The sequence below is a fragment of the Toxorhynchites rutilus genome, chromosome 3 (assembly GCF_029784135.1).
Source record: "Toxorhynchites rutilus septentrionalis strain SRP chromosome 3, ASM2978413v1, whole genome shotgun sequence".
Taxonomy (NCBI): Eukaryota; Metazoa; Arthropoda; class Insecta; order Diptera; family Culicidae; genus Toxorhynchites; species Toxorhynchites rutilus.
The window spans coordinates 241,247,102-241,264,328 of record NC_073746.1 but is presented as its reverse complement, the minus strand read 5'-3'; the positions used below and the strand labels follow the sequence as shown (position 1 = coordinate 241,264,328).

At 38.3% G+C, this 17,227-nt stretch overlaps 1 protein-coding gene across 2 annotated transcripts in view; it reads left to right on the top strand.

Moving 5' to 3' along the window:
- The window catches only part of LOC129776004 (fizzy-related protein homolog), a 47,044-nt gene extending 30,380 nt beyond the window's left edge, over positions 1–16,664 (top strand). For both annotated transcript variants that reach the window (XM_055781360.1, XM_055781361.1), the window contains exons 4-6: positions 2,375–2,608; positions 2,692–2,826; positions 14,763–16,664. In XM_055781360.1, coding sequence (XP_055637335.1) covers positions 2,375–2,608; positions 2,692–2,826; positions 14,763–15,455 — 1,062 coding nt within the window. In that variant the 3' untranslated portion in view covers positions 15,456–16,664. The remainder of the gene's footprint in view (positions 1–2,374; positions 2,609–2,691; positions 2,827–14,762) is intronic.
- Positions 16,665–17,227: the final 563 nt, after the last annotated feature.

Sequence of the window (17,227 nt, the reverse complement as noted above, 5' to 3'; positions counted from 1 at the left end):
ATCCAAAACGAGAGATTTGGATCAATTATTCTAATGTTTCGCGTGCTGTGATACAAGTAGCGCTTTTGAAAAAAAAAAAAATGAGTAGGTTCTACCCAAGATATAACCGTGAGGTTGGCGTAGGACTACCGTTGGCTTAGTAATCATTTGAGTGTATTGAATAAACTATTGATTAAACCAGCGAATACATGGAATAATTATCACAGTAATTGCGTTTAATGAAAAAAGTAACCCATTTTTTCGAAAAATACAGTGCAAAATTTGTTTAACCGTCATTTGTGTTTTGTGTTTTTTGAAATTCATCGAATATGCTAAACCATTTACTGTTGAAGCATAAGAATAATTCCCTTTTCGAAACATTGAACTCAAGGTGGCCGTACACTGTTTGTCCGGAGGTCAAATATTTGACACTTTTTGACAGAAAAGGTTGGTTTGATATTTGTACATACACTATTTTGTTTGCCAATCTTCAATTATCAACAGTGGCAAAAAATGTTAAACATCGAGCATTGAAAAAAAATCGACTGAAATATTGAAAGAAACCTAGCCATGTACCGACAGTTTTAATGAACAGACTGAAAAAATATGTTAGGCATCAAAAAACTGAATATTTGCTTGTCGTGTTTTGTGTCGAATATATATGATGAAATGAAAGACGTAGTCCTACGCCAAAAACGACGAATCAATGTTTCCACCAGCCCATGAAGCTTCGACGCTGAATACTAGAATGGACTAAGTTTGCGAAACACATTTTTCACATAGCACGAACTCTCATAATAAATATACAAAACATTCCATGATAAAATGGCAATACAAGCTGAGCCATATATCATGAATCACACGTGAGCAGTCAGGAATAAAAGTTTTAAAACCTCCAGTTTTCTGAACCTCCAAAAATTTCATCCTGTTCATAACACTTAACCGCGCGAATGTAAGATAACGAAAGAAATAGTACGGTGTACATGAAGACTTACATAATTAAATTTCGTCAATTTTATATGGATTTGAAATTGATTTTAATCTCTTAAATATAGTTATTCTCAACATACTGTTGTATGTTGTCGTAAATGTGAAAAATAGCATATGGGAGAATGTTTGCTACTACTACAAGGGGCTCTGAAATCCTCTTAACAAACACTTTTCGGTTACCAGCAGTCGCTATTCCGATTTGGAGTATCTGTGATCACACCTGACCGGTAATGTAGCTTTAATTTTCAATGTTATATACATTGCCAGGAAAAGTCAACAGCGACGAGCGAAAGTCACACATCTCATGAATAACAACAACAAACTCATAATTTCAATCCTAACCTGGCTGAACTTTTGTCGTGGAAATTTGTTTCGTAAACACTGGTTGTTTCATGAAGCGTAGACGTAGACGTAAACCTCAAAGATATTCAAATTCAACTGTTTCAATTAACAACAGTCAATGTCGGCAACCTGCGACGATAGCAGCAGAAGTCACGGCCAATTATACTTATTCATCAAAGCTGGATTGTCTCTCGCCTGCTTCCGGAGAATTCTATTATGGTTGTTGCAACACCAGAATTATAAACTAGATGATTTTTATTAAACTGTAAGACAAGAAAACCTATGCCGAAGTATTGAACTTCAATCAGTTGAAAAAACGGAAAAGAGTCATTCACTGCTAACCATGACCACAGCTAACACACGAAAAGTGTAGAAATTGCAAACGACGCGAAATTACGAGCATGTGTCCTCCCTTCGACAGTAGAATTGCACAGTATAATTCTATGAAAAGTGCCAAAACATTCATTATTTATTACTCTCGTTCGAACAGGCACCACTAAGTAGAACAAAACACGAAACTGCAGTACATTACAATGAAAAACATTGAACTGTGTGCACACACATGACGATGTTCCAGCTTAGTGCCAATGACCGAACGGTTGGGGTTACTGAAATGATCGATGTCGTTGCACTTTTTGTCATTTAGCTCGACTTTTGGAATTTTGAATCAGCATTAAACCCGTGTAGGGACTCGATCGAATGCAAGTCAACGATCCAAATGTGCGTAATTTTGTTTTTATTGTTGCGCATACGTGTACATATTTTTATTGTCATACTTAGTTTGGTATGGAAAAAATCTACCATTTCCGTTCTCGACTCGGTGAATGGTAGGTGCGAATCATCCATAAATGCAACGGCGCCATGCAGATCATCTCGGGGCTTAGCTTACTGCTGCACAATAGCTGTACCAATCAACGCATTTGCCTTTCAATGCATCATTTGTCTTATCAATTGAAATGCATTTGACACATCACCTCTCTTCATCCATCGTCAGTGCATCGACCTCTAAATGTGACAATAACAAGATTATCAATTGAAATTTTTTCTTCTTTTTTTATTCCAGGACTACAACGAACAGTGCCCGTACTCGTTGTCGCCGGTCAGCATCAAAAGCCAGAAATTGCTGCGCTCGCCACGCAAAGCCACCCGTAAAATCTCGAAGATCCCGTTCAAAGTGCTCGATGCTCCCGAGCTGCAAGACGACTTTTATCTGAACCTGGTGGACTGGTCGGCCCAGAATGTGCTGGCGGTGGGACTGGGAAGTTGTGTTTACCTATGGAGCGCTTGCACAAGTCAGGTGAGTAACACCCGCTTATCAGCGGCAGCACCGCCGAAGTTACGCCACGAGTGTCGCAATAATCTATTAATGTACATTTGCAGGTGACAAGGCTGTGCGATTTGAGCTCCGATGCAAACACCGTCACCTCGGTATCGTGGAGCGAAAGAGGGCATCAGCTTGCGGTGGGCACACATCATGGCTACGTCACCGTGTGGGACGTGGCAGCTAGCAAACAGGTACGTTCTGAAACCGCTCAGCAAAAGAGCAATATACATTCGGAGAGTGTGCTAATATTGACTATTTGTCACCCTCAAACATTCTCGAGTAAAAATGGAGAAACTCACATTCTACTTCGGTTGATCATAAATTGTGTAAACATTTTGAGCAGTCTAAATTATGAAGTAGCTCGAAAGATCTTTGAAGCATCGACACACTTACTGCTACTTTAGAGAAGCAAGCATTTACAGTGTCTGTTTCTTCTACCGCCCTTAAATAAACATTGCATAAATGAAGTGGATGCAAACTGATTTTTTAATTTCCATTATTTGCTCTTAATATATTTACATTTCATCAACACCAACATATGGCCCGTGGCGAACTTTGAAGCAATTTTTAGGCTTGAGTGCTGGACTGGCGACGCTCGTCATAGCCGCTGCAGTGATACCGTAGCATTCCGCAAAAACTCACTTATCACGTTTCTCGTTTCTTTGTTTTTAAGAGGCTTTAAACTTTGCAGTTCATTCGCCTCCAAGGTCACTCACTTATCAGATGCACGGGAGCTTGAAATGGTCTTAATTGGGCGTGACTAAATAGAATTCAAATGAGCCGGTTGTGTGTGCTAGTCAGCGCTACCGTGTAGCTTATAGTTAGATAGAATGGTTGATTTTATGTACGTTTTTTGAGGCATGAAAACAATCATTTCAAAGCAGTTTCGGTGTCAAATGGAGAGGGTAATTCCTTCACCAATTGAGAGCATTGTGTTCTGTAATCTGATCGCTATTATGGGACAGAACTTTCACTGCGTATGTTAAATGTTCGGTAGAATAATCATTCTCTTCTGTAAGAAGTGAGTAAATTGAAGTAATTTTTTTTAAGACAATTGCCATAAAAACCTAATAAATAGAAATGTATGCAAGCCTACCAGATCCGATTCATGTGAGTTTTAGAAAAACTCAATTATTTTTCGTTGTGAGAAGGATTTTCTTTTCAGTTCGTCGTTATGAACCCGTTATGAGCCCATTATGACTCAAGGGTGCTCAAATTTGGAGCAAATGAGCATTCCTGCCCATTTTCTTTCTAATTTATAATATGGCTCGAAGGTGGTGAGAAATTCAAAATTACCATTTGAAATGGTTTAATTTTTAAAATTTTACCCGCTTAGATTCAAACAAAAAATCATGTTGTTTAAATTTTAATGAAACTATTCACGGAATTGAGAAGCATATCGCCAGAATTACATGCAGGTAAGCTAATAAGGATAATGGAAAGTGTAGTGGTTTTGAAAACTAAACTGAAAAATCTTTTTCCGTATAGCTTTGTGCATTCAACTCACCCCATTTTTTTTCAACCCAGGGGTAAACTGAAAAAGCAGTGAAAATAGCCTACTTTTTAATGTTTGCTGCAGATACCGGACGTTATTTGTCAATAATTGCTGTATGAATGAATGATGATAAATTCAAAAAATAAGAATCATTCATATTTCGTATGTTCTACGTAATTTATGAATACACAGACATGAGACAAGTCAGATTTGTTATTTTTACAACTAGAGGTCGTTTAAATATTTATTTCTAAACAAGTTTCCACGAGGCATCCTCTCCTGAGTGTGTTACTTAATAAAGGTCTGACTCGATTATATACAATTTTAGACTCGATTATATACAATTCAATTGTTTTTCATGTTTCAAACATGACTCATTTTAAGGGAATATGAAATATTTTAACGTTGAAGTGAAAGTTAATTGGCTATTATATGTACAGTGGAGTAAAAACCGTGATTTTAGAAGATTTTTATTGATGAATCATCAGGAATTGTATAAAATTATATTGCAGCGAAATTTGGGTATCAAAGAACAAATTGTAGAGCGGTTAAAGAGCTTCAATTTGGCTGATAGAGACATTCAAATTTATTATGATTTTTTTTAGATATAATAAGAATAACACCATAAAAACTACAAACTTTTAAGATTTTCACTTAAAAAAAGACACTTAAATTCACTAATTTAGATGTTTCACAACTGTATTCAATATTAAATTTTCTCATCTTTCAAATGGAAGCTACATGATCGTATTACGTAGTGTAATTTTTTAATTAGGGCCAGTTTAAGATAAACAAAAATTGACTAGGACTAGGACTACCTATGACTTTTTATGTGAGAAAGGTTTTTTTCTGACATTGAGGGGATGAATCAAAAATCAAATTCTTCTTTTATATTCAAAAAACAATAAATATACTTGTTTAACCCTCCTGTACTCGCGTGCTAAGTCATAACACGTATACTCGCGCACGGTGTCACAGACCGAAAATTGAACTTCTCTGTAATGTTGCCATTGTGTATTTTTCAGGCTTAATTGGTATTTATTTGAAGAAAAGGGTATGATTGAATGAAAATACTTCAAAAAATATGTTTCCTTTTTTTTATCATGTTTTCATAGTCATCTAATTCAGCCTCCTCAAAACAGAGTAATTTTTGGTAATCCAACACAAATAACGAAAATCGAAATTTTCACTGTTATTAATAAAAAGTAAGCAACTGAATATAATTCATGGAAGTATAAAGAGCTATAAAATAAAATAAAAACGTATTAATCGATTGTGGTTAACTGCATGCTCGAAACAAACATATTTTTTACATCTCATGCAGTTGTTGCGTGTTATCGAAGAGAAGAATGTACTTCTAGATAATTACCAGAAGGTTCTGGAATATAAAGTTTGCATACTTGTAATATTCTTTGTCTCTGCATTCTTGGTAAACTAAGAATTAATGCCTTTTTTTTAGATGGGGCATAAAAAAATGTGAAAGGATTTCTAGGAACTTCCTATTCTTTTTCTTGTTTTCTTGTTGATATTGTCCATTATAAAAAAATATCCCCGAAATTGTAATTGTTAAAAATTACCATAAGTCACCGATTAGTTTATAGTTTACTGTTTACAAATCTTCCACTAGTGAAATTCTTTCACAAGTGTGTATATGTATGACCATTATATTTAGCGAATAACTATACGAAAATCAAACATTTATATTTTGCTTTTGAACGTATGAATCTAACGACCAATATATCGACGAATAGTTAATATATGGATCCGTTCAATTCAGTTACAAAAGGGACTGAAATCAAATAAGAATAGTCCGGTAATGATCTTATGCATTATATTCAATAAATATTCCGCGCCACTAACATAATGTATACACTTCATTCAACAATATTCTAGTATATGAAAAAAGGTCCAAAAAAGTTACTCCTATACTCGCGTCGGTGTGTCAGACCGAAAGTGTTAAATAAGTGGCATACATCCCCTTTGTACCAACACATGCTATGCGCTAAACGATGACGAACGACGAATAACAAAGCTAGAGAGAATCGCAAAGTTGTAGTGTTGATATATTCTGAGAAATGAACGAATTATTGATTTCTCGGTCTGACAGACCAATGCGCGAGTATAGGAGTGTTAAAATAACTTTAAAAAAACTAATCGTTCAAATGTCAGGTCGCGGTCTACCAACGTTGACTGTATTAACGAACTATTAGAAAAATGAATTTAATATCCAACTTTAAAATATTGTTTAAACTAAAGGAAAAACGCATATAAAAAAAATTATCGGTTACTAAATGATTGATAAGTAAAACATTATTTTCTTTGAAGCCTTACTATTGATCGGAGAATGTTTGAATGATTTTTTTTCATAAAAAATACGCCCATGTAGAGTTTTATATTTATTAATTACCTCGAGGTATGAGAATCATTAGCGGAAATAATATGGCGTTGTTGGTACGATTGAAGATTAAATTGAGAAAAATGAAGAGGAAATACTTCTTTTTCATAGATATAATGTACTTTGCTACCAGTAGATCGCAATAATAATAAAATTATACGTATTGCCGTTTGAATTACTTCCCTTGGTACCGTAAACCAGGGGAAAACTGATCACGATTTTCAGAAAAATGTAAATATTTCCGAATTTTTTTGTTTAATTTATATCGAATTATTTTAAAACCCAGTACTGGTACAAAAGTCACAGAACGTTATGATATGCTTTGTTGAAAAATTTCCTCAAACATTAGTTTGGAAAAGGTTTAAAGTATCGGAAATTCAGAAAACATAGCATTGGGATAAGATCTAATTTTGGATCTGCAGGTCATCCGGAGATCATCCGGATTATCCTGATGTGGCCAAAAGTGTTGAAATCATCACCAATGAGCTAGTTTTGACAAGTTCTTGAAGATTGGGGTTTCTGTAACGCCAATAATCAAAATTACACCAATGGTTGGGTGGAGGCGATCTGGTGTAGTGGTAACATCCATACCTCTCACGCAAAAGGTCACGAAATCAATTCTCACTCCCGACATTCTTCCAAAAATGGAAGTAGAAGTGATGAACCAGACAAAATGTGTTGAAAGTCACTATAATAGAAAAAAAACCAATGGATTTTGTTAAAAAAATAATTTTTACAGCTTGGTCGCTAATGGGTAAGCTCAAAATATAACGCTTTGAAGTTGATGGACTTTAGGGGTTTCTCAAACAAACGAGATCTAAGATAACGACAAACGAGATCAAAAGATAAGTCACTGAATTCTCAGCTCCGTCAAGTTGTACAAGCGCGATGTAATGGGTTGCTGATGAACATTGATTCCCATGCGTTAAGCTGTGAAGATTTTTGCACATATTTAATCAGTTCTGCTTTTGTCCAATCGATTTTATGGTCGAGGCTGGTGGTGTGTACCGCTACTACTGATTCATTCGATTTGTTGTTCTCTATGCTCCCCGATGTATACAGCGGAGCAATCTGGGCACGGTAGTTCATAGATCCCGGATTTCTCATCGGGAGAAATCTTGTCCTTCAGGTTACACAATAAATCATCAAGTGTATTCCCACTTTTGTACACTATGTGTAGTTCTTGTCGTTTGAGCTGGTTTTCGATGGGATTCGAGATTTTGGGGTAGAAAGGTACAGTTATTCTTTTTATGTCTTCCATCTCCGGTTGTAGTGTTGTGCTGTCTGGTGTGTATTTCTTGTGTTTGTGTTTTCGAAAAATCTTCTCGACAATTTCCTTTTCATAGCCATTGACTGTGGCCGCTTTGTAAATCTGTTCTTTCTCTTTGGCAAACTCTTCTTTTTCCATGACAGTTTAGCTGACAAGCGTTCGGTCTAGGTAGCGTTCTTTGTGAAAATATCATCAACATATCGTATCCATGTTCGAGGGAAAAGTTAATCTTTTGCAATCTCAACCTCAAAGTCACTCATGAAGACGTTTACTAGGAAAGACGAAGACTGGCTACCCATGCCTTACTCACACGTTTGCCTGTAATTTTTTCCTTTGAATGTGAAAAAATTCAGCTTCATACACATTTCGGCAGCAAGAAGGTAAGCCTCGAAGTAATGATGTAGCGTACGACTTTGTTCTAAGTGTCGGCGTAGGCTTTTTAAAGCTTCTACGATGGTACGCTAGGAAAAGGCAACGTTGAACGATACTTAAATTTCCCGCGTCTTCCTTAAATCCTTCAAGCTGGCATGGAATTTTTAATGCTTCTCCCGTTTTAATGCTTCTTCTCTTGTTTCATCATCTCCTCCATCAACCACCCATTTTTTCAGTGGGCGTTCGGATGTTTGAAAAGATAGGCCGCGTTCCAACAGGATTTTTGTGTATCTTCGGTAAACAATACAGTTGTGCCACCATCGGGTTGGGAACATAAAATTTTCGTTCGAGTTTGTCCTCACCCATCAACCGTCTACACTATGGGCCTGATCACGAACATCACTTCACGAAATGAAGTGCATATAACCGTGCATACAAATCATTTCGTTTTCACCGTGAAGTGACGTTCGTGATCAGGCTCTATGTCTCACCGAGTTTTTTTTCCTCGATCATGTCGTTTAGGGGATCTTTTTGTTTCCCGTTTTAAATTTATTTTCTTCATATGGACCAACATCGATCATGTTAAGGACACGTGAATTGTAATCCTGCTTATCCATGATCACCAGAGCATTCCCCTTATCGGTACGAAAGTAGATAATATCACGACTTTTCAACATTCTGATCATGCACCAAGTATCAAAAGTAAGATGTTCAATGTTGGTGTTCTGCTTGTCGGCTGCTCGTGAGATACATTGCTGAACATTATGATGGAGTTGCCGATTTATACCCTTGTTGGTCAAACTGGATAGCACTTTCGATATTATTGACTATGTCAGCAAGAGGAGCACACTGTCCTATCGACCGCTTGCGGCGGGCTACTCGTTTCTCTCAGACCCTGTGCGTCTTCAAGAGAGCGCAATTTTTAGCGGTGTCGTTGCTTCGTTTTCGCCACACGTTTCTCTAAGTTCCGAATTAAACTACTAAGAACTTTTTGCCAGCATTCCTTCTTCCCTTCTTCACACTTATGCACCATACACTCGGCGGTAGAATGGTACCCGCTTTCTTTCAGTAATTGCATATGGAGAGGATATAATTGGCCTTCTGCCATAAACAACTGCTTGTGTTTAAACTTAATTTCTTCGGCAAACCAGATTTCCTTAGCACTATTGGCTTCCTTTTCACTTACTTTATTGGTGATTGCTGATTAATTTTGGCATAAAGTTTTTCCTTCTACAACGGGTGAGGAAATGAATGTGCAACTGTAACATTCTCCTCTTTGTAACTAATCGGCCATAAAAGCGAAAGCATAAAAATCAATGTTGATACCCTCAATAAATCAAAAACTGCCAAAAAGTCAATTTTGATAAAATCGACGTTTATGCGGTTTCTCAAACAAACGATTCAATTTCTGTTTGGCGAAAATCGTCGAAAAACATAAAAATTTGAGTAATTTGAACGCCTTATGCTATTATTAGAAACTAGAGACTTGGGGCTTTTCGACAAACCAAAACTCGTCTTGATTAAATGTAATTTTTATGAAGAAAAAATGATTTACATTTACTAGTGTCGTGAACACACCCAAAATCGGACAAACCAACATCATTATAGGGTCAACACGATATATACACGGTGCAATAACGTTGTTTGAACATTGCGAACGGTGTTGACAACAAAACATTTCATCTACGTTTCGGTGCGTGTTCATTCGCCAGAGCTTATGTGTGTACAAGGAGTGAGGGTTCAATTGAGTGCAGAAAACTTGTTGCACATCAGCACCGCGTTGCATTTTGAAGATTGACGGTTGGTATGGGTTTATTGATTCATTCTTTCTTTTTTAAAGGCCTTAAACTTTGCAGTTCATTCGCCTCTGTTTGCATGATGCGTTGCTTAGAACGACCGACGATAAAATGGAGCGCTAGAATTTGATGTGTGTAAGATGATGCGCGCATCACACAAGTGTCACGTGTCTGTTATGAACGTGTGCGCAACACACTTGTAGTAGGGTAGTAAGGACAAAAATGAGATGTGCCTCTCCTCGCGCGAATGTTTTCAAAGAATATGGACTTAGAATTGAAAACGAATTGGTCACAATGAGTTGACTAAAAGAGAGAAAATCGAAAGAATACAAAATGACGATGAATTAAATGAACCGAACCACTCAACTGTAGGAACAACATCCGAAGAACCATTTCATTTGAATGTTAGAAATTGGGAACGGTACAGTATATAAGGTAAACGGAGAAAATTGTGATAATTTTCGCAAGGAATCATAGCGGATGATAACATATATAATAGGTAAAGCTTTCACAAGCTCAAATTCAGAGGCAACGATCCGGCGAAAACACCGATAATACATACCGATTGTACCGAAATGTGTACCTATAAACATAAATATATAACAAAGAAATGGATGAAGTGAAAATTCACTAGTGTTTATCGGTATTCAACAACAGACAACATTCAAAACAAGGGCTATTTGAGGTTTGGTTTTTGACGTAGGACTACGTCTAATCGGAAGATATAGGGGGTGAAATGAAAATCACTGAACAAGTAGGAAAAAATGCAAGATTTGGAACGCTTATAACTCGAGCATTTCTCAATAGATCGCAAGGTTGCATCAATTGATAGGAAATATATCTACGCATCTATCATAACGAATAACATTTCATTTTTCTTGAGATAAACAATTGAATAATTGTGAAATATCAAGCATTGTCCAAATGCACTATGTGCCCATTTTTGATTGGTCCATTTTGTGCTCCTCAAATCGTACCGACTAAAACGGGCAACTAAAACAGCAGCGAAATACAACGAAACACGATTGGAAAGGAAAAAGAAAAAATATTAACGAAACATTGGTCGCAATCTCACACATGCATAATTCTCGAGCCAACCATTCAGCTTAAAAATCCCCGCTCCGCTGACTTAACGATCATTCTCATCCAAACCGTACACCACATCGTTTCGCATCACAACACATCAACAAACCAACACAAGCAGCCATGTCTGGACATGACAAAGGAGGAAAAGTGAAGGGAAAGGCAAAATCCCGCTCGAACAGTGTTGGTCTCCAGTTCCCCGTAGGTGTATCCGCCAATTGCTCCGCAAGGGTAGCTAGGTCGAGCGCGTTAGTACCAGTGCACCAGTCCACCTAGCCGCCGTTATATAGTTTCGGCCGCCGAAGTGATCGAGTTGGCTGGCAAAGCTGCTCGCGACGATAAGAAAACCCGCATTCAGAACAGACCACATTCGGTTCGGTGGACATCAAGACAACAACGGGCAGTTGCAGCGAGTGGCGAGTGGCAAACACAATCGCAAAACAGCAGCAGGTAGCAGAAGAAAAAAAGTTTGTTCTTTATACAAACTGCTTTGGTGGCAAATCCAGAACAAGGCGGCATCGAGGGCGTTCGAAATGGTTTTTTTTCAAAACCACGAGTACTAAGTTTTCGAAATTGGAACCATTCCATAAAACACGGCGCTTATCAGGGCTATTAAACCTTTCAAAAAAGAGTTTACGAAATACAGTTTAATTTTAGAATGCAAATATTATCCAAAATAATAATTGAACACAAATTGATTTTTTCATAAATTGTTGCCAGGATATGATGAGTATGAGAATTTGGCAGTTGTGCTGAGCTTATTGATGGTTGGGGACTTTCTCGATTATTCAATTTTCACCAATTAAATTGCTTCCAGATTGAAAGTACAGTAATTTACATTTAGTTCGACATTTAGCTAATTGGACGGACCTGTAATGTGACATATTTAGTTGGACATTTTTGTAAACATAGAGTTGGGGGCCAAATTATGACCCAACATGTTCCAAGCTGGATGGGAAGAAATTCTGCAACTGTGAAAGCTGTACCACTGTCATCGCAAATGTTCAATTACAGGCTAAAATCGCCTCCAATGCGACACTGAGTGGTGCTTCGGCATATCGCATTAAATATAATTTACAGTACAACATGTCCCAAGCTGGATGGGAAGAAATTTTCCAACTGTGAATCCTGTGGCGAGTGGCAAACGAAATCGCTAAACAGGTTTATCCGAACATGATGAGGATATCGAGTGATAACAAAACAATAAACTCTTTAGATTAAACATGATTTTGTGGTCCTGTAAAGGACCCTTTTTGGGTTTGCTTACGAATCTTTATTTGGTGCAAGTATACTTCTTCACCGCTTTGGTACCTTCGGAAACCGCATGCAAGTTCACCGGGCAGCAACAGACTGATTGCGATCTTCCCACGCCGTAATGGTTAACCGCTTATTGTAGTGGGTCAGACGCGAGGCTTCCGCTACGATACGCTCAAAGATGCATTGACGAAGCTCATGACGCTCATCGCCTTCGATGAGAAACCGATGTCGGAATGATCCTAATTCAGCACCTTATGATGTAGATAGCATATGATTCCTTCTCCTTCTTCTTGTCGGTTTCCGAGATATTCTTCTGCGCCGTGCCGATCTTTTTGGCGGCTTTTCCACTATTCCACTAGTCTTCGGTGCCTTCGTGTTTGTTAGAAATACTGTATGTGAATCCAACGAGCGAACAAATCGTAATGAATATATTTTTTTGCCATCGCTGCCTTTTAACGCTCATTCGTTCGTCGCCCCGTTGGACTCGCCCCTTTGGCTGAGTCTGCTGATTTGTCTCTATCCTGTGAGCGTGTACCGCTAAAGTACAAAACGCGCGGACCCGCTGAAAAATATATCATTCTCTTTGAAACCGTAAATCAGTGTGGTTGTATGGCATCGTTTCACATCGCATCGCATAACATCAACAAAGCAACACAAGCAGCAACGTGGACGTGTGGACGTGACAAAGGAGGACAAGTTAAGGGAAAGGCAAAGTCCCACTTGAATCGTGCAGGTTTGCAGTTCCCTGTTGGTCGCATTCACTGACTGCTCCGCAAGGGTAACTAGGCCGAACGGATTGGTGCCGGAGCACCAGTATACCTAACAGCGGTCATAGAGTTTCGGCCGCCGGAGTGCTCGAGTTGGCTTGCAAAGCTGCTCACGACAATAAGAAAACCCGTCTACAGAACATACCACATTCGGTTCGGTGGCAACAACTAGTTCCAGCGAGTGACAAACGCAATCGCAAAACGGCAGCAGGTAGAAGAAGGAAAAAGTTTGTTTATACAGACTGCTTTGGTGGCAAAACCAGCCACCGTAAAACACGGCGCTTTTCAGGGCCATTGACCCTTTCAAAGAAGAGTTATTAAAAGTTATTCACAATACCAATGCATTCTAAAGTGACATAATATGACATATAATATGAACTGAATTATTTTGTTTATGCTTGTTTTTGAGATCATGGTGCTTAGGGTCTTTTAAATTGATCATTCAGTTTTCACAAACCCATATATGGTTTCCGAATTAAAAGTGGCTTCAAATTACAACACATTGTATGCATGATTGCATTAACGAATTTTCTCAATAGCAAGAACTGCTTTCTTTGGTTGATAACTGATGTTGAAAATTGACTGACGTTACATCTGCATTATATAGAAAAATAACTAAGGAGCAACATGATGAGCTATGTATTTCCTGCTGCTCTGTTCTTATTTTAAAGGACTTTAATCCGAAGGTCATCCGTCCCTGTATTTACTGTTGGTTTTTCAGAACGCTTATAGCTCGTTTATTTCTCGACAGATCGTGAGTTCGTCTCCAAAACCTCAGTTCTTTTTCATTTTTATTTACTTTGTTTGCAGAGACTACAAATCTTACAATTCATTCGCCTCCGAAACCACAGTTTAAGGTACGGTAATGTGCTCAATAGTGAAATATATGATAGTGAATGAGCTGATGACTACCTATGCATTCCCTATCACAGCCATCATTTTGATTGTACGATATGTGTATACGCCAAAAGATGCCCGGCGTTGAACATTTAATAAGGACAAAGCCTTCAGAAAAAAACAATATATTTAAAATATATATTTAGAAAAAGCTGTCCCCTTTGTATAGTCCTACGTCACTCCGGTTATGTCCCCGACATTACCCACCCGTCTTTTATCAATTATGTTTGAAATAGTCTTAAAAACACAGAAAAATAAAATAATATTCAAATCTATCGCAGGAGTATATAAAATTCACAAACAAATATAGGTGGAAGCATTTATTCGACCTTGCCACTGTACGCGTCGCAATTGCCTTTCGATCAAAATGAAAAAAAATCAACTTTTTAATGACTTTGGCAAACCTCAACACCATATCCCCATGCTCCAAATTTTGTCACGTTGTTGAAACAGAAGGCCGCACAAAAAAAACGTTCCCCTTTTCTGTTTGTCCACTCGGCAGAAATGTGAGCTCTATAAGCTAATGACAAGCAACGCAAACACTAGAGCCACTTCATGATTTTACGCACCGTAATGATGACACCATTCCGGTGTTTGCAAAAAAATCACTTCGAACGCACCCGATCATTGCGAAACGTGCCATGAATACAGCATGACACCTCGTTCGAATCATAACCATCCTTTTTTTTGTGCACATCTCCCGAGGAATCGTCAGCGAAGTAACGGTGCAAAAAAGTGCGTGACCCACTGCTGAATGTTTTCTCATTTTTTTTCCTTCTCTCACTTCTATTACAGGTCAACAAATTGCAAGGGCATTCTGCCCGTGTAGGAGCTCTAGCTTGGAACAGTGATGTCCTGTCGAGCGGGTCTCGAGATCGTCTGATTATGCAAAGGGACACACGCACTCCCGCTCAGGTATCGGAACGTCGCTTGGTTGGCCATCGTCAGGAAGTTTGCGGCCTCAAATGGTCCCCTGACAATCAGTATCTTGCCAGTGGCGGTAACGATAACAGGTTGTACGTATGGAATCAGCATTCTTCCAATCCGGTACAATCGTACTCGGAGCACATGGCCGCTGTGAAAGCAATAGCTTGGTCACCTCATCATCATGGGCTGCTTGCTAGTGGAGGCGGTACGGCAGATCGTTGTATACGCTTCTGGAACACCCTGACCGGGCAACCAATGCAATGCGTGGACACTGGTTCGCAGGTGTGCAACCTTGCCTGGTCGAAACACTCATCAGAATTGGTGTCCACCCATGGGTACTCTCAGAACCAGATACTAGTTTGGAAATATCCATCTCTTACGCAAGTGGCGAAACTGACAGGACATTCCTATAGAGTACTGTATCTGGCGTTGAGCCCGGATGGTGAAGCGATCGTCACCGGCGCAGGTGACGAGACGCTACGTTTCTGGAATGTGTTCAGCAAGGCGAGGAGCCAAAAGGAGAATAAGAGTGTTCTAAATTTATTTACCAATATTCGATAAATATGCTAAGAGCGCATGAGGGATACGATTTTCTCTCCGCTATACAAACACACACACACATCCACACAGAGATGCTTCCAATTCTAGAAAGAGATAAGCGAATCCAACCACCGGCAAAATTTTTCATGCTCACTCCGTTAATCGTTTGTTCCTTCTGGCGTTCTTTTTCTAGACATATGTATCATCACTTTACTTCAATTAATTTATTAATGCGCTAGTGTATATTTTTGTAATTATTTTCTTTTTTTCTTGTAGTACCACCTGCCCAGGTGATGAATGCAGAGTAGAAATTTACATATGAAGTAGGTGGATAGCAGAACTCTTGAATGCACTCACCGAATGCAATTTTTTAGTGAGAGAATGAGCAGATTATATTTTCTAATAACAGAGCCGTGTGAAGGAATGAGAATGCGTTTGTGTTTTACTAACAACTTTATTTGTTTTAATTTAGATTCTAGTTGAACATTTGCTCGTTGCTGGCGCTTGAAGGAAACTTGAATTCTCCACCCGTGTAACCAAGTGGGAAGAGAATTCGATCATCCTTGCTTACTGTAAGCCAATGGGTATCGAGTGAATGCAGTACTGATTCTTTTGTTATGAAAATCTACAAAATCAACATATTTATGGTGACATTCGGCCATTTTTTGCTAGAAATTAGGGACTATATTTAACACATGAGGTTCCAGTAGGTTTCATTGTTCAATGCTCAACTATGCCATTGATGAGAAACGTATTGAACTTCATGATCTCAAAATTTTCTAGTTGTATTAATTCGCGTACGTGAAAATTGTTGTATTATTATTATGGGTGATAAATTAAGAGTGGCTAACATTATGAGATGTTCCCATATACTGCCGAAATTGGTGTTCTTTAGCGCAACTTTTTCGGTAAATACTGTATAGTGGTAATTTGGTTATATTGTTGGCTGTATCTTTTGTAAATAGTTGATTTGATTAAAATAACCCCTAATTTAGTGTACAACGTTTTGCATCGGTCCTATTTGTGACACTTTTCGTAGCACGTAAAAAATAATTGGATTAGTGCTTTTTGTAGAACGTTCCCACTAGAGATGCTATACAGTGGTAATTGCTATTATAACGTAATAGAGTAAGTTCCGGTTTCAATTTCCTCGAGAAAATATCGCCGATAAATCAATTGTAATTGTTTTGTATAAAGAAAAGTGCAGAATAACATTTAAAATGAATGGAACCATGGTGCAATATTTGCTCACGTAGAAGATATAGAGAAACTCCTTTCTTTAGAGGGAATCCCGACCTGCAAGACTAAAAATACATGGGTTTTTCACGACTTCTGATACCATTTGAGATTTGGTCATGAGTAGGATTCTCTTGAGGCGTGTTTAGAGTGTGGTTGGAGTTGTATTTTAAAGGTTTCTAAACTAAAAATATTGAATAATAAGGACGTGAAAGTGTGCACGCTAAGAGCTGGCTTTCATCGTGATAAGGGAGATATAGAAACGGGGGAATGGCTGGTGGTTAATAAACGAAAGAACGTGCAGATTGAGAATGCGAGGCCTCATCTTCAACACCAGCAACCTCTTTATTTTATGGTAGATTGAACGCCCATCGGCGAACCAACAGAAATGGCGTAAGACTTATCAACTTTGCTGCTTTTGCTGCTTCCAATAACGATATACCTGGTGATCACCTCAGCAAGCAGGAACACAAATCGACCACGTTTTGATCGGTGGTCGGCACTTCTCAGATACCATCGACATGAGAACCTAACATGACGCTGAGATCGATCCATAC